The sequence below is a fragment of the Schistocerca serialis genome, chromosome 6 (assembly GCF_023864345.2).
Source record: "Schistocerca serialis cubense isolate TAMUIC-IGC-003099 chromosome 6, iqSchSeri2.2, whole genome shotgun sequence".
NCBI lineage: Eukaryota > Metazoa > Arthropoda > Insecta > Orthoptera > Acrididae > Schistocerca > Schistocerca serialis.
The window spans coordinates 718,012,884-718,037,952 of record NC_064643.1 but is presented as its reverse complement, the minus strand read 5'-3'; the positions used below and the strand labels follow the sequence as shown (position 1 = coordinate 718,037,952).

General features: G+C 41.9%; 1 protein-coding gene across 3 annotated transcripts in view; it reads left to right on the top strand.

Moving 5' to 3' along the window:
- LOC126484385 (zinc finger protein 474-like) overlaps positions 1 to 25,069 on the top strand; it is a 270,411-nt gene that overhangs the window by 100,865 nt on the left and 144,477 nt on the right. For all 3 annotated transcript variants that reach the window (XR_007587846.1, XM_050107878.1, XM_050107877.1), the window contains exon 3: positions 15,384 to 15,500. Coding sequence is in view for 2 of the 3 variants with exons in the window: in XM_050107878.1 (XP_049963835.1) it covers positions 15,384 to 15,500 (117 nt within the window). In the remaining variant the exon portion in view is untranslated. The remainder of the gene's footprint in view (positions 1 to 15,383; positions 15,501 to 25,069) is intronic.

The window sequence follows — 25,069 nt, the reverse complement described above, 5'->3', positions numbered from 1 at the left end:
TGTGAAACCAACCCGCCCGACTACCAGGAGTGATGGTCTGGCGTGCCATAACAAGACCCCTGTGGCTATCACCTGCGGCGCCCTTACAACAAAGCGCTTAGTCGTCGATATTTTACGCCCGGTTGCCCTTCACGCCAAGCATCACAAGCTTACGTTTCCGCAAGATAATGCCCGCCCCCACACGGCGAGAGTTTGTACTGCTTGCCTTCGTGCTCACCAAACCCTATCTTGACCAGGAAAGTCGCCATATCTCTCACCATCTGACAACATTTGGAGCATTATGGGCAAGGCCAGCCAAACCAGCCCGGGATTTTAACGATCTAACGCGCCGATTGGAAAGATGTTGGCACGCTTTTCCTCAGGAAGACAGCCAACCAACTCTATCCATTAGTGCCAAGCTGAATAACTGCTTCCATAATTGACAGAGATGGACCAGTGCGTTATTGACTTGTTGAGTTCGTGAAGCTTTTTCTCTTGAACAAATCATCCAATTTTTTACGAAATTGTGATCATTTCCAGAATGAGATTTTCACTCTGCAGTGGAGTGTGCGCTGATATGAAACTTCCTGGCAGATTAAAACTGTGTGCCGGACCGAGACTCGAACTCGGGACCTTTGCCTTTCGCGGGCAAGTGCTCTACCATCTGAGCTACTGAAGCACGACTCACGTCCGGTACTCACAGCTTTACTTCTGCCAGTACCTCGTCTCCTACCTTCCAAACTTTACGGAAGCTCTCCTACGAACCTTGCAGGACTGGCACTCCTGAAAGAAAGGATATTGCAGAGCTATGGCTTAGCCACAGCCTTGGGGATGTTTCCGGAATGAGATTTTCACTCTGCAGCGGAGTGTGCGCTGATATGAAACTTCGTGGCAGATTAAAACAGTGTGCCGGACCGAGATGGTAGAGAACTTGCCCGCAAAAGGCAAAGGTCCCGAGTTCGAATCTCGGTCCGGCACACAGATTTAATCTGCCAGGAAGTTTTGTAATCATTTGTTTGTCTGTACATGTACATTACATCTGCCGGTTTCCGTCCTATTCGGATAATTACTTGGTGGTACGTCGTTTTTCTGTAGTGTACAAAAAATAGTTTTTCACTGCACCACTGCAGACACACCTTGCTAACTCCATCCTACTATGGCCCTTATTCTCCCTTCAGTCCGTTCGAAAAGCTGACACCAGGCCCGTAGACATGCTACTGTGGCACATGCGTCTGTCCGCGCCCTCCCTTCGACCCGTCCCGAAGACTGAGTCTACGGTTCGTTTTGTCGAGTGGTGACGAGGAACGCGGTGACACCTCACAGCTGCCACTGCTCAGGCGCGCACAGACGGGGCAGACTCTTCAACAGCTGAGGCGTCAGGTCGCGGCCTGGAGTCGGACCCCCCTCTAGGCGCTGCTCTCTCCTCTCGCTATTCGCGCCGCGCAGTCCGGCTCGGCCACTTGCAGCTCCCCTGCCCGTAATGAGGCCTATATATAGCGCCTATCGAACCAGCGGCCTGGCACCGGCTCCTCCACTTGTTTCTCGGCGCCTCGGGGTGGCGCCGAAGGCGGCGAACAGACGCATCGATCGTCTGCTAACACCAAAGGAAAAGAAAAGAAAGTGAATCGATAGTCGACTTGTGAACGTGTTGTTCTGAGGCCAGCACTGCTAAGGAGTACACACTGGTGTGCAAAACTTAGGACGAAAGTGACTTCCGATTGATGTGTTACTGGCAAGTAACATACCTCGAAGAAATTTAGACCAAACATAGAAAGAACTACTGCAATACAGCAGTGAAGTTAAGTGAAAGAAATAGACAATGAGACAAGCAGAACGACACTCATGCGAATGTTAATTTCATCTTTAAGTTTTGTACACCAGTGTAGTTTAGATGTACACGATCATCTAATAAGATTGTGTAATTCGAAACCGCTAATCTTTAATTAATAACTAGTTTGTTAAATAAAGTTACTACGAAGTCTAACATCTCAGATTCCCAGATGGTAGAAAATGCTTCAAATGGCTCTGAGCACTATGGGACTTGACTGCTGAGGTCATCAGTCCCCTAGAACTTAGAAATACTTAAACCTAACTAACCTAGGGACATCACACACATCTATGCCCGAGGCAGGATTCGAACCTGCAACTGTAGCAGCAGCGCAGTCCCGGAGTGGAGCGCCTAGAACCGCTCGGACACAACGGCCGGCTGCACCCAGATACCATGTGAGTGTTACCCTCTATATGTTGACGTTCGGTGAGTGCCTCTTACATCTTCTTCTTATCCACCGTGACATTACGTGAAATTCCTCTTCATTGCTTTTTACCTTTCTGCATAGGTTTTACGGGAGCGTTCTCCACCATATCTTATAACTTTTAGGGCATACGCTTTTTTCGCGGATAATCTGTTGCGTGGGACTGACTATGAACGCTGGGTCTTCCCGTAATGTGTTAAGTGTATTTCACTCCATTGAGTGCGTTTCCCATTACGGTTTCATCTTGAGTTTGGGGTTATTTATTTTTCTACATGGTTGTTTTTCTACTTATGTACAGAATTGCATCTTAAGGTGGCAGCTGGCAGTGCAGCGGAACCGGTAGTACCTAAGAATAAAAGAATTTTACAGCTGAAGTGGTTTCATTTCTCGATATGAAGACTTCTGCAGTTCGAGGAAATACTACACGAAGAAAAATACATGAAGTTCTAGCATGTCACTAACAAGGAAAGTATGCCTACTCGAAGTACTAAAACAGAATATAACTGATTTTAAATTACGGATACGTGTCTGTTGCACCACCCATAAGTTATTTATCTGTAAAACTCTCCGTTAATGTACAATCGCAGACTCCTCTGTTGCTGCTGTCTGCCTCTGCAGCAAACTTTCCGGCTTTCTGGTGACACCTTAGAACATTTAAGAAGGAGCTAAAGCACTTCTTTCTGTCAGCCTCATTACGTTTCCCCAAAAAGTAACGAATGTGGCCAGTTTTCCCATCTGTCAAACAGTGAAACAAATGTTGCTGTCTTCTCCTATTTACGTTTCGTTCTCTTTGCCATTCTCAATCAGCCACGCCAATTTCTTTTCCCCTTTTCTCTGTCTCCATCTTCCACTCCTTCTCTCAAGTCTCATAGTTGAAATCTATTGGCAACCGCTTCGACACCCCTTAGCTGCGGTTTGCCTGACTTCAGGCGCCAGAGCTGCCGGCAGGTTGAATTGGCGTCCACGTCTTTGCTCAACAAAGGTATGTGGGTGAAACCGATGGTGTTGAAGGCCGATCGTGCGTCTTACAAGGACAGTTTGGCATTTTATTCGCGAATGTGTCGATGTCGAGCCTTCCCGTGGTCTCGCCACAGGAGGGGTTGAACTAGGAATGCTGGAAAGGTATAAAGCACCCTTTTCTGCTTCGAATCACGTTCAAATTTCGTCGAATGGTTTTGAGCGTCCCTAGTGGTTCCAACCTGTACACCAGAGCAAAAATTGCGGTCGCTCTGCACTCCAAAGCGGTGCGATCAGCCTCAATGAGGATGGAGCTCCACAGTGTCCTTAAAGGAGCGTCGAAAAGTCAAGAGGGTGTCAACAGTGTCTAAGGCGGTCAAAAACATCGTCTTGTTGCTCATCGCACTGCGTGTTGTTCCCAACTGCGAAATTTGTAGGAATCAACGCCTCAGCGAAAGGGGTGGTTTCTTTGCTGCCCTTTATACCACCCCCTGAGGGCTTTTTGGGTCAGTTCTGAGCGGCGGTGTTTCTGAAATGTTTTTCTCGGACACCGATAAGAAAACCGTGGTATTTCGACGCTAGGTGTCGCGGTTCTGACGTAGCCCTAGAGACGTCAGTAGAAGGGGTGAAATGTAGGTAAGAAGGGCTGTGGCGACCTTCCTCTCGTGTAACACGTCCACGGTGCTGTTGGGCAGAATTGTGGTGAAATTTGGTGCCACTGTGACATATTAACGCACCTTTCAGCTCACACAACTTTTGAGTTCTGACCTTTTTTTCTCATGGGTCGACACCTCGCTATTTGAAGCGCGCCGAGACCGAGGGGGAATTCGGAGGGCCCCACGCTTTTGCAAAAATGGTTCAAATGGCTCTGAGCACTATGGGACTTAACTTCGGAGGTCATCAGTCCCCTAGAACTTAAAACTACTTAAACCTAAGTAACCTAAGGACATCACACACATCCATGCCCGAGGCAGGATTGGAACCTGCGACCGTAGCGGTAGCACGGTTCCAGACTGTAGCACCTTGAACTGCTCGGCCACAGAGGCCGGCGCACCATTACAGAGCAAGGTTGTAGGCACATTTGAGCGAAATTTAAACCTACGCGTCGCAGTGGGAGACAGTTACGGGGTTTCGAAAATGTGATACTTTAATTCTATTGTGTGGCCATATTGTCCGTGGTTGCTTCACAATTCTTGAAGGTATTTTTGTTCTTTCGTTGCAACTACAAAAATGCGTTTTTTTTGTTTTTTTTTTTTTTTTACCAGACGCATTTCACTTTATTCAGGTAAAGTATCATCAGTGGTCCGAAAATAAGTTATTCACATTTTCATTTGCTTTAAGATCGATAACAGTTCGTTTACAATATGTTGGTTTGTACTTAATGGTGATTTTTGCTTGATTCCTCGCTTACGTCGGGAAATGCCTACTAGCATATCGTTGATGTTGATCATCATAAGTACAAACCAACATATTGTTGACGAACTGTTTTCGATCTTAAAGTAAATCAAAATGTAAATAACTTAATTACAGACCATTTATGATGATTTACCTCAATAAAGCGAAATGCGTCTGGTGAGAATAACACGAATTTTTGTAGTTGCAACGACAGAACAAAAATATCCTCAAGGATAACATATTTTGTGTCGAGCAAATGTTTAGTTTTATGCAACATAATATCTCTCTTATGACTCTTGTCTGTTTGCCTGTGTTAAATGACTGTTCGCTATATTGTTTCTTTCTCGTTTATTGTGCCTCTGTTGTCTTTACAGTCCTTAATCTTCAAACATAGATTGTACAGTTTTACTGGTAAATGATCTCGATGCGCGGTAGGACACACACGTACCAGTAATTTAAAGCCTTTCGAGCTGGTGTAGCTTCCTTGTTAGAATATTCTGTCTGCCGATGACGATGAACGAGAAGTGAATCACTGTTTGGAGGTATTCCGCATTCTGCATTAACGGCGGCAAATTTAGTTAGGCAGGCCCGGCTATCGGCCAGAGGATCTTCCGCACGGACACGCGCAAGGCATTCTCACGCAACATGACGCTATAGTGTATGCATCGCGTGTCACCGCCGGCGCCGTTTCGCATCGACCGCGGTAATGAACAGCACAGTGTTAGCGCAGCTGTCCGGCAGGCCGCAGGGAGGGTCCCAATTCACACGGCGTTAGTGCACTAAGGCAGTGGCAGTGACAAACACTCCAGAGACTTCTCGCGCTGTTTTGCGGCTGACAGCTCGGAAGTCGCCCATGTTGTCCGAGTAAGTTGAAAGAAGTGATGAAGAGAGAAGAAAAACGGAGAACCCCTTAGCTACACTGCGACGAGGGCAGGAAAGGACTTGACCTTTTGACCTCTACCTTTAGACGGTGTTCCAAAAAATAACACTTGTGTTGTGTAACGTTCCAGTTTGGAATCATACGTTCCAGTACTGAAAGTATTCCCGGCAAGCTATCCACTACGAACGAGGCCTCTTCCATATTTAAGGAAGCGACGTTGTTTTTCTCGTTCTCTCCTTCAACAGTGTACCTCAAGCGGGCAATAAGAATGCCTATATACGCCTCTGTCGTAACTTAAGCGCAACAGGAGATGCGACAGCCCCCCCCCCCCCCCCCCACTGTTATCGGCAGTGCGGTGTACCTCCCTACCCGCGTAGCTGATAGTAAACGAAATATGTTTATAGTAAAATATAAAAAGAAAACATCTTGCTACACTCACGGACTAGGAGGTCAATCTGCACCAGGCTTAAAGAACACCATAGAAGCTGGAGATGGAAGCCTGATTCAGCCTATGCAGAACATTACCTTAACAAAAACCTCAAATACATAATATAGACGTCTTACACGTAAAGGAAAAGGAGGCGAAACTCAGCCAAGTAGAAATTCTTGAAATTAAAAAACAGGTGTGGGGACATCCACACCTATTATTATTAAATGAGCAATCCCAATTCAATATGATATCACAATTCCTAGAGAGAAGTAAAACTTCGGTCTGAGTTCATGAGCAGACAAAAAGTTCGCCGGCCGGAGCGGCCGAGCGGTTCTAGGCGCTACAGTCTGCAACCGCGTGACCACTACGGTCGCCGGTTCGAATCCTGCCTCGGGCATGGATGTGTGTGATGTCCTCAGGTTGGTTAGGTTTAAGTAGTTCTAAGTTCTAGGGGACTGATGACCTCAGCAGTTAAGTCTCAAGTTCAAGGCTGACGCCTAACTTTATTCCTAGGTATATTTAGTGATTTTAGTGTATTTGATGAATTGTGAAATTTCGTATGTGATTTGTCAAAAAATCATCATTGAGCCGGCCGGAGTGGGCGAGCGGTTCTAGGCGCTACAGTCTGGAACCGCGCGACCGTTACGGTCGCAGGTTCGAATCCTGCCTCGGGCATGGATGTGTGTGATGTCCTTAGGTTAGTTAGGTTTAAGTAGTTCTAAGTTCTAGGGGACTGATGACCTCAGAAGTTAAGTCCCATAGTGCTCAGAGCCATTTTTTTTTGTTCATTTTGCCTCATCCTGTTTATCTTCGCTTCGTCGCCTTTGGAATTAATAATGTACTTGAAAATGAGCTTATAACCCGAAACCTGAGTTGTGCAGTAACCATAATAAAATTTATGAAACAAAGTGAAATGCAGTGTTTGTTCAGTTAATTTACAGTGTTTCACCATGAACCCACAGTTGATTCAATTAAAATGAAAACATTTCGTTCAAAAGTCGGTCATTGTGTTATGCTGAGGCAGTTGCCAAGTCTATGTGAGATATTGAAAAGATCAGTAGCTGCAGGTCACCTACGTTCTCCAAAACCTGTTGTTACCTTTGGAAGATTACGCGCTATACGGGATTCATCGCTACGCAAACAGCGTTCATGGCCAACTGCTTGATCTCAGGTTAACGTCGCTGGCCCCTACGATGGAAATCGCAGGTTCTGTTCCACATAGAATTATAGTGTTTCCGCACTCATGTCTGATGGCAACTAATAGACATGGACTCTTTGATGGAAGTCGTCGTTGAAACTGGCATCAGTGACTTGAGGCGCCTTGTAGCAACAGTGGATTACGACAGTACAAAAGGGGGAACTAAAACACGTGGAAAGATTTACATGTTTAATAAGCTAGAGTGTGTGTGAAATCTTACGGGACTTAACTGCTAAGGTCATCAGTCCCTAAGCTTACACACTACTTAACCTAAAGTATCCTAGGGACAAACACACACACCCATGCCCGAGGGAGGACTCGGACCTCCGCCAGGACCAGCCCCACAGTCCATGACTGCAGCGACCTACACCGCTCGGCTAATCCCGCGCGGCAATAAGCTAGATGAAGATGCAGTAGCGTCGTATGTCAAGTATGAAAACTGAAACGCTTAGGTTCTGTTGACATTTGTATCATTGGCGTTAGGCTGTGGTCCAAGGCGTAATTCTGTGCCTAACAATTTGTCTTACAATTCTGGCGACGTCATCAAAGACTTTAACGACTCACAAAGCAGCTGCTAACTCAAGCTAGCTCGGCAAGTCGAACACTGTTTACACGTATCCACGCAACGGCCGGTTCGTGACGTCATCAGAGTACTGCAGTCGCGCCGACGTATGCTGTGGAGGTTGTAGTGGGGAAGAGTTAGCGCTGTTTGTTTTATTTAGAACTAGGGCCCACATCGTACCTAATTTCAGTCGTTCTTCTTTCTTGCTGAAATTGCTTTTGTGTTTTTGTATTTCTATGGCCTCTACGTACACTCTAGCTTAGTAATTATTAGATCTTACTAAAACAATAGTGTCAGAGAAACGAATTTGGTGGTTTCCCAGTTCTAGTGCATTATCTGCTGCTGCTGATTTATCCCTCTTGCCCAAGGACAACTGCTGCTCAGTTCCTTACAGCGTGGGTATATGCTTCTTTTTATAGTTCTTGGACACAAGTGCGAACGATTTTATACACTCCTCCCGTAGCAGGTGATGGGCGTCGGTTCTTTGCAGTATTCAAATATTCGCGCACCTCTTTTGTTAGTTTAAACACTATATCATCCCGTGTTTTTCGAATATTTTGTTGATGCGATCCGTGACAGTTCATACAAATTGAAGGAAAACTTTTCCTTTCGTTGGATCTTTTTCATCGGGAGCTCTAGACCTTTTAGGATATAACGCCTAATTTATCTTTTTATCAAAGTAACCGATCCGTCTGAAGGCCGATCTTAAGTAATGGAGCTCGTCCTCCAAGTACTGTGCCTCGCGGATTCTTTCATCGCGGTCCACCAGTGTGTTTTGTATTTGGGATGATAAGGCGGCATGCTAACGCGCTCTGCTATCCGAGCGGGTCGCTGAACGCTAGATGTTAAAGTGGTTCGGTGCCATTTATATGTAGAGTGTTGTATCTTGACGATAATGTACATAGGAACGTATGTTTTTCGGTCGGTGCTTCAGTCTAGTGACTGATATTAGAATTATATGAAGGTATGCGTATTAGAGACAGCCGCAAGCAGTTTTGTTATTTTCCACTGATTTTGTTGCTGTCAGACGTGAGGTTGTGTCTTGTGGAGCATTTAAAATATTTTGGGCTGAACACATGTAGGTGTCGTATAAAGTATTAAAGCAATTTCGAATATCGTGTTAGTTCTTCAGGTACAGATTCTAGAAGCAAGAAAAATTCTGTACGATTTTAAAGCTAGTTGTATTACTTATAAATTATAGAGTGTAGCAATCAGTCGTCCTTTTTTAGATTTTATTACGCAAATCCAGATTTCGGCTAGTAGCTAGCCATTCTCAATGCACTATTTTCTATTGTAAATTCATGTAAGTCCCTGTTGTTCGGGCGTCAGTCACAGTTCTTTGAATACTATTATGTTGTTGTTGTGGTCTTCAGTCCTGAGACTGGTTTGATGCAGCTCTCCATGCTACTCTATCCTGTGCAAGCTTCTTCATCTCCCAGTACCTACTGCAACCTACATCCTTCTGAATCTGCTTAGTGTATTGATCTCTTGGTCTCCCTCTACGATTTTTACCCTCCACGCTGCCCTCCAATGCTAAATTTGTGATCCCTTGATGCCTCAAAACATGTCCTACCAACCGATCCCTTCTTCTAGTCAAGTTGTGCCACAAACTTCTCTTCTCCCCAATCCTATTCAATACCTCCTCATTAGTTACGTGATCTACCCACCTTATCTTCAGCATTCTTCTGTAGCACCACATTTCGAAAGCTTCTATTCTCTTCTTGTCAAAACTGGTTATCGTCCATGTTTCACGTCCATACATGGCTACACTCCATACAAATACTTTCAAAAACGACTTCCTGACACTTAAATCTATACTCGATGTTAACAAATTTCTCTTCTTCAGAAACGATTTCCTTGCCATTGCCAGTCTACATTTTATATCCTCTCGACTTCGACCATCATCAGTTATTTTACTCCCTAAATAGCAAAACTCCTTTACTACTTTAAGTGTCTCATTTCCTAATCTAATCCCCTCAGCATCACCCGATTTAATTTGACTACATTCCATTATCCTCGTTTTGCTTTTGTTGATGTTCATCTTATATCCTCCTTTCAAGACACTGTCCATTTCGTTCAACTGCTCTTCCAAGTCCTTTGCTGTCTCTGACAGAATTTCAATGTCATCGGCAAACCTCAAAGTTTTTATTTCTTCTCCATGAATCTTAATACCTACTCCGAATTTTTCTTTTGTTTCCTTTACTGCTTGCTCAATATACAGATTGAATAACATCGGGGAGAGGCTACAACCCTGTCTCACTCCTTTCCCAACCACTGCTTCCCTTTCATGCCCCTCGACTCTTATAACTGCCATCTGGTTTCTGTACAAATTGTAAATAGCCTTTCGCTCCCTGTATTTTACCCCTGCCACCTTCAGAATTTGAAAGAGAGTATTCCAGTTAACGTTGTCAAAAGCTTTCTCTAAGTCTACAAATGCTAGAAACGTAGGTTTGCCTTTTCTTAATCTTTCTTCTAAGATAAGTCGTAAGGTTAGTATTGCCTCACGTGTTCCAACATTTCTACGGAATCCAAACTGATCCTCCCCGAGGTCCGCTTCTACCAGTTTTTCCATTCGTCTGTAAAGAATTCGCGTTAGTATTTTGCAGCTGTGACTTATTAAACTGATAGTTCTGTAATTTTCACATCTGTCAACACCTGCTTTCTTTGGGATTGGAATTATTATATTCTTCTTGAAGTCTGTGGGTATTTCGCCTGTCTCATACATCTTGCTCACCAGATGGTAGAGTTTTGTCATGACTGGCTCTCCCAAGGCCATCAGTAGTTCTAATGGAATGTTGTCTACTCCCGGGGCCTTGTTTCGACTCAGGTCTTTCAGTGCTCTGTCAAACTCTTCACGCAGTATCTTATCTCCCATTTCATCTTCATCTACATCCTCTTCCATTTCCATAATATTGTCCTCAAGTACATCGCCCTTGTATAAACCCTCTATATACTCCTTCCACCTTTCTGCCTTCCCTTCTTTGCTTAGAACTGGGTTGCCATCTGAGCTTTTGATATTCATACAAGTGGTTCTCTTCTCTCCAAAGGTCTCTTTAATTTTCCTGTAGGCAGTATCTATCTTACCCCTAGTGAGATAAGCCTCTACATCCTTACATTTGTACTCTAGCCATCCCTGCTTAGCCATTTTGCACTTCCTGTCAATCTCATTTTTGAGACGTTTGTACTCCTTTTTGCCTGCTTCATTTACTGCATTTTTATATTTTCTCCTTTCGTCAATTAAATTCAATATTTCTTCTGTTACCCAAGGATTTCTATTAGCCCTCGTCTTTTTACCTACTTGATCCTCTGCTGCCTTCACTACTTCATCCCTCAGAGCTACCCATTCTTCTTCTACTGTATTTCTTTCCCCCATTCCTGTCAATTGTTCCCTTATGCTCTCCCTGAAACTCTGTACAACCTCTGGTTCTTTTAGTTTATACAGGTCCCTTCTCCTTAAATTCCCGTATTTTTGCAGTTTCTTTAGTTTCAATCTGCAGTTCATAACCAATAGATTGTGGTCAGAATCCACATCTGCCCCTGGAAATGTCTTACAATTTAAAACCTGGTTCTTAAATCTCTGTCTTACCATTATGTAATCTATCTGATACCTTTTAGTATCTCCAGGATTCTTCCAGGTATACAACCTTCTTTCATGATTCTTGAACCAAGTGTTAGCTATGATTAATTTGTGCTCTGTGCAAAATTCTACCAGGTGGCTTCCTCTTTCATTTCTTCCCCCCAATCCATATTCACCTACTATGTTTCCTTCTCTCCCTTTTCCTACTGACGAATTCCAGTCACCCATGACTATTAAATTTTCGTCTCCCTTCACTACCTGAATAATTTCTTTTATCTTGTCATACATTTCATCAATTTCTTCATCATCTGCAGAGCTAGTTGGCATATAAACTTGTACTACTGTAGTAGGCATGGGCTTTGTGTCTATCTTGGCCACAATAATGCGTTCACTATGCTGTTTGTAGTAGCTAACCCGCACTCCTATTTTTTTATTCATTATTAAACCTACTCCTGCATTACTCTTATTTGATTTTGTATTTATAACCCTGTAATCACCTGACCAAAAGTCTTGTTCCTCCTGCCACCGAACTTCATAATTCCCACTATATCTAACTTTAACCTATCCATTTCCCTTTTTAAATTTTCTAACCTACCTGCCCGATTAAGGGATCTGACATTCCACTCTCCGATCCGTAGAATGCCAGTTTTCTTTCTCCTGATAACGACGTCCTCTTGAGTAGTCCCCGCCCGGAGATCCGAATGGGGGACTATTTTACCTCCGGAATATTTTACCCAAGAGGACGCCATCATCATTGAATCATACAGTAAAACTGCATGTCCTCGGGAAAAATTACGGCTGTAGTTTCCCCTTGCTTTCAGCCGTTCGCAGTACCACAACAGCAAGGCCGTTCTGGTTAATGTTACAAGGCCAGATCAATCATCCAGACTGTTGCCCTTGCAACTACTGAAAAGGCTGCTGCCCCTCTTCAGGAACCACATGTTGTCTGGCCTCTCAACAGATACCCCTCCGTTGTGGTTGCACCTACGGTACGGCCATCTGTATCGCTGAGGCACGCAAGCCTCCCCACCAACGACAAGGTCCATGTTTCATGGTGGGGGGGGGGGGGCGGAATACTATTATTCAAAGTATTATATTAGATATATTATAATAGTATTCAAAGAACTGTGACTGACGCCCGAACGACAGGGACTTACATGAATTTACAATAGAAAATAGTGCATTGAGAATGGCTAGCTACTAGCCGAAATCTGGATTTGCGTAATAAAATCTAAAAAATGACGACTGATTGCTACACTCTATGTAAGTCACAAAACAGTCGCTGGGTGCACCCACTTTCCGAATGTAACCTGATGTAGTTGTATTACGCTGCTGCATAAGTTGGTAGCGTTTTTGTTTCGCATTTTGGTATTCCGGGTGCTATGCGTATATTTATGCATTGTCATTTTTAATTTGTAGTTCACTGTTGCTTTTTGATTTTACATATTGTCATTTTGCCATTTGGAGAAAGCTAGTGGAGCTGTGGACGGTAGAAAATAGAGTGGCAAGTGAAAGAATCGGAATATTTTCGACATATTCTTCTGTTTGAGTTCAATAGAGGGCTGACAGCAGCGGAGGCAGCCAGAAACATTTGCACCGTATATGGTGATGATGACCTTGGACAGAGGACGTCAAGAAAATGCTGTTCTCGTTTTAAGGAGGCTCTTTTTGACGTTAGTGACTCTCCAAGTTTAGGAAGACCTACAGGATTTGATGAAGATGGTTTAAACACATTAATCCACAGTGATACATGTCAGTGTACTCGAAAACTGGCGAATGTGATGAAGTGTGATCATTTCATCATCGTACGACATTTGCATGCAGATGGCAAGGTTCAAAAATTGGGTGTATGGGTACAACATGCTCTAAGTGAGAAGCACAAAAATTACCCTGAGGCGATATGTACATCTGTGCTTGCTCGCCGTCTATTGGCTCGTGAAAAACACCGACCATGCCTATCCCGTATCGTTACTGGTGACGAGAAATGGAGCCTTTGTGCTAACATAACGGAAAGAAAGGAAAGCAAACAAAGCAGTAACTCCCCGTACGAAGACAGGTGCACATCCACAAAAGAGAGTGTTATTCATCTGGTGCAACAACGACGGTGTGGTGTACTACGAATTGCTTCCCCGAGGTCTAACCATCACTGCTGACATTTGTTGTCAACAACTGAGATGTCTTCCAGACGCAGTTCAAGGACAACGACCAGGAAGACTCCGTGAAGTGATGGTGCTCCACGATAACGCCCGCTCGCATACTGCTATACTAACAAAAAACGGTATACAGGAGTTGGGATGGGAAGTCATTCCTCATCCCCCTTATTCGTCTAATTTTCACTTTTACGCTCTCTATCGAACAACGTTCAAGGAACTTACTTTCCGGAAGAAATTGCGCTCCCAATATGTCTCGACGAATTTTTCGCCTCAAAACCACGTGATTTCTATAGTGGCAGAATCGAAAAGTTTCCCCAGTGTTGGCAGACTGTTGTAAATAGTGAAGGAGAATATATTATTGATCACTAAAATCTCTGTTATGTGCCAATCTAATATAATTTATATACTTATATGGATATATTTCTGGCAATACCGGCCATGACCTTCCTCTTCTGTGCTGCGGATGCACACATGTTACCCGAACTCTTACGGGACTTGGTAAGAATATCTTCCACGAGTAATGAGTGTGTTGGATAGGGACACTACGAATGTAGTGTGTGGACATATAAGGTGAGAATGTGGATCTCGCAGGAGGCGTGCACGAGATAGTCCCTGGAGTCTCACTATCTTCTGCGCCCTCGGTGGCTCAGATGGATAGAGCGTCTGCCATGTACACAGGAGATTCCAGGTTCGAGTCCCGGTCGGGGCACACATTTTCACCTGTCCCCGTCGATATGTATCAACGCCCGTCAGGAGCTGAACGTTTTAATATAGAATTCTAATTTCAATCTAATATTACGTGTGAACGGTTAAACCATGCTTCGTCGTTCCTGCACCATGTTGTACCTTGAAAGAGAAGAAGGTCTTTTACCATGCAGCATGCGATATTTACAAATGAGTTGACTTTGTCGAATGTGCAGGGTAACAATTACTGAACTGCATGAAATAAAATCGTCGTAACTTCTGAACGGTTTTAGTATGCGCAGTATGGTTTGGTTTAGCAACGAAGCCCACTTTAGCCGGCCGGAGTGGCCGCGCGGTTCTAGGTGCTACAGTCTGGAGCGGAGCGACCGCTACGATCCCAGGTTCGAATCCTGCCTCGGGCATGGATGTGTGTGATGACCTTACGTTAGGTTAGGTTTAAGTAGTTCTAAGTTCTAGGGGACTGATGACCTCAGATGTTAAGTCGCATAGTGCTCAGAGCCATTTTGAAGCCCACTTTCATTTGGATGGGTTTGTCAATAAGCAAAATTGGCGCATTTGGGGGAGTGAGAATCAGCATTTCGCCATCGAGAAGTCTCTTCACCCTCAACAGGTGGCTACGGTGTGCAGTGTCCAGTCACGGAAAAATCGGTGCGATATTCCTTGACGGCACGATGACTACCGAACTGTACGTGAAGGTTTTGGAAGATGATTTCATCCCCGTTATCTGTCCAAAGTGATCGTGATTTCGACAAGATGTCGTTCGTGCAAGACTGAGTTCGATCCCATCGAAGCACGAGAGTATTTGGTGTCCTGGAGGAGCACTTTGGGCGCCGCATTCTAGCTCTGGGGCACCCAGGGGCCACTGTCATCGATCTCGATTGGTCGGCATGTTCTCCGGATCTGAACAGATGCAACTCCTTTTCGTGGAGTTATATTAAAGACAAGGTGTACAGCAATAACCTCAAAACCAATGCTGAGCTGAAAATGCCATTCAGAGGTCCTCGACAGCATCCATGTTCTGTCACTTCAGCGGGTCACGCATAATTTCGCTATTCGTCTGTGGCACATAATCAATGATGGCAGGCATATCGAAAATGCCATAACCTAAATCCGAACATATGTAGTGACGTTTACATGTTGAATCAAGAGTGTGCATGCCGTAGTTTGTAACTAATTTAGGTGTTTTTTCATATAGTTCAATAAATGTCACCCTGTATTAACACTTTTACCTGCGTTGAATGGAGAAAATGTGTCCGTTTTCTGACAGCTTGTCGTTTGGCCGCATGCTGTTGCAGAAGTGGCACCGCGAGAACAGCCTGCTGCCGCCGCAGCTGCAGCGGGAGCCGCCCCCGCGGCCCGACCAGCCGCCCACCACGAGCCAGTGGAACCACCTGGCCTGGGAGGCCGCCCAGGTGAGTCAGCGCAGCAGCTACTGACAGTCACCGAGAAAGAAAACAAGCTGCCATCTCCAACTCGCCGTAATCCTCTGACAGTTCCCATTTAAACGGCTTTGTGAGAGCCTGCGGTCTTGAAACAGTGGGTTTGTTTGTAAATAACTTTTCTGCTACCAGGCACGATTTTCTTTAATTCTTATTTTACACGGCACGTTTCGGGAAATGATTCTCATTTTCAAGTGCGTTTCCTCTTTGTATTATACCACTTTTACTTAGTGTTTTGGATGTGTAAGGTTCTGTTTCGTTTTGTCGACTTTACTGCAATAAACAAAAAACGCGCAATTTTTAGTTACTTATCGATTCTTACATGAAAGGGATGCAGTGGTTGGGAAGGGAGTGAGACAGGGTTGTAGCCTCTCCCCGATGCTATTCAATCTGTATATTGAGCAAGCAGTAAAGGAAACAAAAGAAAAATTCGGAGTAGGTACTAAAATCCATGGAGAAGAAATAAAGACTTTGAGGTTCGCCGATGACATTGTAATTCTGTCAGAGACAGCAAAGGACTCGGAAGAGCAGTTGAACGGAATGGACAGTGTTTTGAAGGGAGGATATAAGATGAACATCAACAAAAGCAAAATGAGGATAGTGGAATGTAGTTGAATTAAGTCGGGTGATGCTTCGGGAATTAGATTAGGAAATGAGACACTTAAAGTAGTAAAGGAGTTTTGCTATTTGGGGAGCAAAATAACTGATGATGATGGTCGAAGTAGAGAAGATATAAAATGTAGACTGGCAATGGCAAGGAAAGCGTTTCTGAAGAAGAAAAATTTGTTAACATCGAGTATAGATTTAAGTGTCAGGAAATCGCTTCTGAAAGCAGCACAACTTGACTAGAAGAAGGGATTGGTTGGTAGGACATGTTCTGAGGCATCAAGGGATCACCAATTTAGTACTGGAGGGCAGCATGGAGGGTAAAAATCGTAGAGGGAGACCAGTAGATGAATACACTAAGCAGATTCAGAAGGTTGTAGGCTGCAGTAGGTACTGGGAGATGAAGAGGCTTGCACAGGATAGAGTAGCATGGAGAGCTGCATCAAACCAGTCTCAGGACTGAAGACCACAACAACAACAACAACAACATATGTAGTTAGCAACGAAATTTGGAAGATCTTGTACTTACAGTTTCCTCACGGTCCATTTGTGCAGACTCTCACACTTGTTAATCATTGCACACAATTTTCGGTGCACACTATACATCGAGAATAATTTACGTAAACAGTTTCACACATATTTTTAGATGTAGCTGACAAAGATAATATTACAGGTCTTCCACAGAGTATAATACGCTTTTGAACAGTGTAGTTGTGATCCATATTCAGACTCTGGAATATACATAGTAACATGGAAGCAGTATTCCATGTTCTACCTAGGACAAACCGGCCGAAATTTCAACACCAGGTACACAGAGCACATTGAACCCTGCACACGCCATGGACACATAACATCAGCGATAGACACATACATACAAACATACATATATAATATAGGACTCTCATTTGAAAAGTAGAGAAAAATGTCAAAGTACTCACCGACTAAATAAAGGGCACAAAATGGCTTTGTTAGAAGAACAAGGGATACATACACATTACAGAAAATATAAATGTAAAATATTAAACGAAAAACTGGAAAGTGAACCAGTGAATTTCTCCAGACGCTTCGACAATATAACTAAATAAAAATAGTACTACATAGAAATAGGCACCACTGTAAAATAGAAGTAAGAAAATTTTCATCCATGTTGTTAAGATAAATACGTTCTGCTCAAAAGCGTATCACAATCTTTGGAAGACCTGCAACATCATCTGTGTCAACTACGTCTAAAATAATCTTCGTAACTGCTTGTTTATGTAAGTTATTCTCAATGTACACTGTGCACGAAAAGTTGTGTGTGATATTCAACATGAGTGAGACGGTGCAAAAGTGGACCATAAGAAAAGTGTAAGTACAAGTTTTTCCAAATCTCGCCACTAACTACATATAAAAATCGATAACTAAGTAAAAATTGCCCTTTTTTCATATTTTGCAATAAAGTCAACAAAACAAAACAGAACTCAGACATCGAAAACATTACGTAAAAATGGCATAGTACAAAGAGAAAACGCACTTGAAAATAGGAATCATTTCCCAAAACGCATCGTGTAAAATAAGAATAAAAGAAAATCGTGGCTGGTACCAGAAAAGTTATTTACAAACAAACTCGCCGTAATTAGAACTGGGCGAGTTAAGTCGATGAAAAGTCGACGGATTACATAAGATATTATTCTCTCACAATAAGTGCCTTGGCTTCGTATTTTGGAGAATCAACATCTGGAGTATTTCAAATGGAGTATTTTGATTTGGACTGAGCAATAAAACTTTTTTTTTTTAATCAACGTCTCTGAACAGTCAAAGGGACTGTGCCTGTGATACAGTATCCACAGTCAACGTCCATATTCAGGAGTTCTGGGTTTCGCGATACAGTAACGAAAAGAAAAGCGGAAGAAGGAAGGAACATTAGGGTTTAACGTCCCGTCGACAAGGCGACCATGAGACACAGAGCAGAGGCTCGGATTGCGTCAAGGATGGGGAAGGAAATCGGCTGTGCCTTTTCCAAGGAACCATCCCAGCATTTGCCTGGAGCAATTTAGGAAAGTCATATGAAATCTCAATCTGGACAACCAGACGTGAATTTGAACCGTCGTCCTCTGCAATACAGGTCCCCTGTGCCAACCAATGCACCACCTCGCTGAGTTCGGGTAAACGACAGTGTCATAAATAAAGACTCGAACAAAGCAGAACAAGTGGAACCACATGCTGCCGGAAGGCAATCTTATAAAACAAAAAAGGAGATAAAAATGTAGCATTGCCGGCAATCTTGCTTATTATGATACTGAAAGTCTAAAATGAAGAACATCTGTCACCTGGAAACTACGTTTCAGTCCCCTGACAACCTTTTCATCAGTATTACCTAAAAATAAAATTTTCTTTTCTGTCTTCCACAAGTTTCCTGAAGCAGTAAAGTCTTGGGCAGTATTTGTAGTTTCGTTTCCTCCCTCCTTATTTATTCTCTTTATCCTACAACTGGAATAGGTAGTAGGTTCTCTAAAGCTCTCCAGAAATCTTTCTAATGGGATTTTTGCTTCCTCGTTTGCCTCTCACAAGATGAATTTAATGGCATTCCATACAATCACACATGCCTGATTATGAAGAACTTCCCCTGCACCTAAAGTATGCGAAGACCGCAGTGCCGTGCTGTGTAATAAAGAAACAGCGACCAAGTCAGCTGAGGCGGCCACTCTTAGGAGCAGTTGGGTGGACTAGCCCACTGCTGAGGACGAGAATGGGCATCTGTGCTGTGACCATGTTACTTTGCGAGGGCTGTATCTCACATGTATCGGGGCACTTGAGTATTCGACCCCTCCCCCTCCCCCCCCCCCCCACCCCAACACACACAAATTTCAAATGGTGTCCTTGTGCCATTACGTTGTAAATATTTACCAATGGACAGCTCTCTGCTCTCAGCATTGAATGCAGATGACTGGCCGGTTATGAGTTTAATACACTGATCTTACGGAAATCTTGGTGGCTGTCGCAGTATTTAATCCTTTTCTCTCTTTCTTTTTTGCGTTATCTTTCCGATTACGCCAAACTCTGGCCACCAGTTCATTGGGAAAGCCTGTTTCCAACAGATAAATGGGATTCTCAGCCACACGTGTAGCACCCCACAGAAAGAGGACATTTTTGCTGAGGCCTTGGAATATGCAATTGTTAAAGTATTGCATAAAAGGGGGGATAGGTTTGATGCCAACGACTACCACCCAGTCTCACTTCTGACAGCTTTGTCCAAAATTCTTGAAGAAGTAATGTATTCAGGTGTAGTTTCACGTAATTGTAAAAATAAAGTGCTAACAGAATTCCAATTTGGTTGTCACAAAGGTTTTCAACAGGTAATATACGCTTTCAGTGATCAAATATTAAATGCATTGAATAACCAAACATACCAGTTGGGATTTTCTGTGATCTCTCAAGGGCTTTTGATTATGTAAATGTGGAATTCTTCTAGATATGCTCAAGTATTGTGGTATGATTGGGACAGTGCACAAATGTTTTAATTCATATTTAACTGGAAGAGTACAGCCGGTTGAAATAACCATTTCACATGATGCACAAAAATCAGCAGATTCTTTAAACTGGGTAGGTGTTAACAATGAGGTCCCAAATGTTTTATCTTGGGTCCCTTATTAATCTAAATATATATTAATGGGTCTATATTCATGAAGATGCGAAGCTAAATTTTTGCTAATGATACAAGTATACTAATCACACGAAACAAATAAGATTTAGATGAGAAAATTGTAATTAATGTCTTTCAGAAAATTATTAAGTTATTCTCTGCAAATGGACTCTCATTAAATTTTGTTAAAACAGAATATAAATAGTTCTGTACGGTCAATGGTACAGCACAATTAATAAATATAGAGTTTGAACAGAAGTCTCTAGCTAAGACAGAATATTCCAGATTTTTTAGTGTGAGCAGTGATGATAGATTGAATTGCAAGAAACACATTGATGATCTGCTGAAATGTTTAGTTCAGCTACGTATTCTGTTAGGGTTATTGCAAGTTTTGGCGATAGCCATCTAACTAAATTAGTTTACTGTGCCCATTTTTATTCGCAGCTTTCGTATGGCATCACATTTTGGGGTAATTCATCACCAAGGAAAAATGTATTCATTACACAAAAGTGTGTAATCAGAATTATAGCTGGAGCCCAGCCAAGATCATCATTTAGACATTTATGTAAGGAACTAGGGATATTCACAATAGCTTCGAACATGTATATTCATTTACGAAATTGTTATTAATAATCCATCCCAATTCAAAAGCAATAGCAATGTGCATAGCTACAACACTAGGAGAAAGGCTGATCTTCACTGCTTTGGGTTAAATCCAACTTTGCCACAGAAAAGGGTGAATTATGCTGCCAGAAAATTCTTTGGTCACTTACAAATACCAAACAACCAACAATTAAAAAAATTAAAAGAATTTATAAATTACAACTACTTCTACTCATTAGATGAATTTTTAGATATAACGTAGTAATCTTTAAAATAATCCTTGAATTATGACATGAAAAGAAACTTTTTGTTAAACCGACACTTGCCACATTGTTACGAAAAGCATACACATGATCTACAGAGCAGATATTAATCTAATCTAACCAAATCTCTAATCATTATTTCTACTGGCTTTATATAGAATTTGTACACGAACACATTCTGTATGTTTAGTGCACATGTAAGGTAGCATTAAGCAGTTTGCAGTAGCAAAGTGGAAACGGAAGTGTCTCATAAGATTTTTGTAACTACTGCTGTAATTTATACTTCCTTATGAGATTTTTTATGTTTTATCCTCATGACTAACCAACCCAATGTCCAGTTAGAAAGGGAAAAAATATGTAGAGACAATAGAGAAACGGCCATCACAAAGAAGAACAAACAGGAATGGCACAAGACTGGTGGAATTCTGTAGAAACAATGGCACGGTCTCAGTGTCAACATACTTTAAGAGAAGACCAAATAAACTAAAAAATTAGAAGCATCCAGACTGAAAAAAAGAGAATGGCAGCTGGATCGTGTCTGTATGGATGAAAATTATCGCAGGAACTCTGCAACAAGAAACTTCTGAGAGGAATCAGATCACTACATGATAAAAATAAAAATTAAATTCGTCCTATTGACAAGAAAAAAATTTCAACCCAAAAAGAAGAGAATCTATGATCCTCACAGATTGTTAAAGTAAGAAGGAATACGAAGAACAAAGAAGGAAAATAAAAATAACAGACAGTATAGAGGATATAGATCCCCAGTTGAAACAAATAGCTGAACAGGTAACCCCAAGGATCCAAGGAAAAGTGTGATAATATAGTGGTAGATAGTACCAAGCCTGGTTAAGGTACCAGAGTCATAAAACGAAGGGATCACCCTTGGAACTCCATCAAAAAGAAAGATAACGAAAAAGGAACAAGAATGATTAAAGGTTACTATCTAGAATATATGCCGCCAATGATAGAAACAAATAATCACGAAAGAAACTCAAAAGGATTACTACAAAATATTTAGCAGGCAACTACAACGGTATGACTCTCCAACGTTAATGTTAAAGGGTAAAAATAATAAGTTCGTCCATAGCAGTAGAAAGCAATAGAAAAAATATAGAAATTTTGGCAGAAACATTTAACAAAGTGCTAAATTACGAAGATCCCCGAGAACTACTTAATAAATAAATAAAAACCTAGATACACATATTAAAACACCAGCAGAGAATATAAACCGACCTGCAGTCCATAGTCCACAAAAGCTTTGAAACAGCTCATACAATGCAACATAAGTGGAACAGAGGAAACATTTGCAGAACTTTGGAAACATTCAGCAGAACCAGTGAGGATTTTATTACACCAATGGATAGTGAAAATATGGAACAAAGAAGAACTACCAGAACACATGGGACTGCAGCTATAATTAATCCATCACACAAAAAAGGAAACAAATCACATCCAGACAGCTGTAGAGGAATTTCCCACTTGGATATCACATGTAAGGTCATGTCAAGAATCCTACACAATCATCATAAAGATCAACTTGAACTGGAACTAGGAGAATACCAAGGAGTATTTAGACCCTGGCAAAGCTGCCCAGAACATATAATCACTTTGGAACTGGTAATGGATCACTACAAAAGAATACAAAAACAACAAGTCATAATCTTTGTAGACTTCAAAAGAGCTTATGACTATGTCCCAGATCTTCAATGATGAAGATACTAAGGAATTCCGAATCCACCCCAAATTAATAAAAGTGATAAACTTAACATCCCAAATTAATAAAAGTGATAAACTTAGCTCTAACAACCACCAAATCTAAAGTAAAGTTCAGGAGAAAAATACGATTAAAACAGGTTTAAGACAGGGAGATGGTGTATTGCCAGTACTTTTCAAGTGCGCTCTGGCGTACATGATGAGGGAATGGTACAAGGACAATCCTAAAAAATTTTAGAACTCCGACCAAGAAAATTAAATAAACTTAAATTGCCTGGTATTCGCAGATGACTTAGCGTTACTAGTTAATAACATTCAAGAAACCAAAAATCAAATAACAAACCCAGAAAATATAGCTCAAAAAATAAGATTCCAAGAATCACTTGAAAAGACTGTGATAATGGTAATATATCCACTAGTAATCAACCACATAACGACGATAACATGAAAGTAAAAACGGTGAAACAATTTAAATGCCTAGCATAAATTATAACATACACTTTTGACGAGAAGACTGCATGGCAAGAAAGAACTAATAAAATTATGTAAGGTCAAAAATTAACTTGTTCTACATACATTAAACATGTATATGAATCAGATTAAATTACAACATTACAAGACGATTGTTCAACCAGAGGTGACATTCAGAAGTGAAACTCTTTTCAAAGTCATCCAGAAAAACAGGATCGACAAAATCCGACAAAACAGAGAAGAATAGCTACTACATGCATAAAAATAGATATCAAAAAGATGTGCAATGGCGGACAGTGCGAAGTGAAGTGGTGAATAGCGAACTGCAGCCCATTACAGAGACTATACGAAAAAAAATGATCACCAAGAAAGATTATAGAGATACTTTGGAATATGAAGCAACAAGTTGGAGTGATAAACGAAATCAGGTAGGATATGAAAGGGCTAGAATTAATCCAGGGCCATTTGCAAAAGAAAACAGAAAATTTAAAGAAACTGAAAAACATAAAAATAGGATTTAAATCAAAAGTAGACAAACGACATATAGTTAAAAGGATATTTACAGCTGAGGACGATAAAAAAAGATCAGAACGAATGGAAAGATACTGGAAAATTCGGAAAGAAGACTTATTAAGAAGATGACCAAAAATGATTGACTGAAGTGGTCCAATTAAGTCGTAAAACCAGAAGAAGAAGAAGACTTAACTACGAACTAGTTTAAAGCTACAACCTATAAACAGACCCTAGTTCAAGAATTATAAATCGTTGGACGTTAAGAAAAGTGAACATGATTTAGAAACTACTGACGGGAAACCATCCAGAGAATCTTTGTAGTTCCTTTGTAACAAACAGATACTGGACTAACCATACTAAGCGATTGTCCTTTTTACTAGTATACTCGTCACTCGAATTTATTTGTTAATTTTTGTATATGCCCTCCACTGTTGTGGTGCGCCAGCTAACTTGGAGATTATTTCCTCTGGCCGTTGTGGCCGAGAGGTTCTAGGCGCTTCAGTCCGGAACTGCGCGACTGCTACGGACGCAGGTTCGAATCCTGCCTCGGGCATGGGTGTGTTTGATGTCCTTAGGTTAGTTAGGTTTAAGTAGTTCTAAGTTCTACGGGGCTGATGACCTCAGATGTTAAGTCCTATAGTGCTCAGAGCCATTTGAGATTATTTCCAATTTGTTCGCTCACTGCCTTCACTTCATGCAACTACAGTGGTTTTTCTTTTTCAATTTCGTGGGTGCCCTGACTTTGCTATATAAACGCATCTGGTTATTTGTGTATTGCCGAACTTTTATTTTCAAACATCGTCTGCCCCGAACGTTAGAGCAGACTCAGGCCGTTGCAATCCTTTACGAGTTTTTAAAAACTCCTACCGGGAAATATATTCGGAACCATCAGCGGCTCTGAGCGGGGTGGAGATAACTGCCGTAAGAGCGCTTTCATCTTAGCATTGTCTTAAAATGGTAGCTGTACTTGACGCCTGAATTACGCGAAACTTAATTAGTTTGTGATATGATAGGAGTTATCACAGCCACAATATCTGAGATCAGATGAGGCTCGCGGTGTTGCTGTGGGCAATCGCCACAATATGTTCTGCCAACAACTGCCTCCAACAGAGTTTCTCAATGAACGCCAAAAATATATTAAGATTACAAGAGAAGTAGAAAAAATTGTTGCTTATGGTAGGATGAAGAACAGAAAATATTCGTGCTGCTTCGGCAAGCTAATATTTAAGTTTCCCGATAAACTTCGGTATTAGTCCTAATGAACTACATACCGCTCAGGATAATCTCATCCATATGAAGAAACTTGTAAGAGTCACTTTCAGATGCAATGGAAAATTTGTCTATGAAGTGAGTAGAGGGTAGTGTAATCGACTGCTCATTCTCCATCCGAATATACGTAATTTCACTCTTCAGCCACTTTTTCAGATGGTGACTAGTTCAGAAAGGATATCAGCTTTTCTGGTGGTTTTCACGTTCCAACGGATGTAAAAGTATAAAAGTTCCCATTTATGATTTAGTAAAACATTCGTGATGACACTGACTGATCACAACGGCAATAAATCACCTCTCCTTCCTTTTGTAGTAAGCGAATTTATTCACCTAGCGTACGACTATTGTTGTACAGAAACATTTTCATATGAACGGTGTCATGTCTTTAAGATCGCAAGGTAACTTCATATTGGAGTACGGGCAGTCAGACTCATGAAATATTACTTAAGAAACGGCACAGGTGATACGTAGGTTGACAA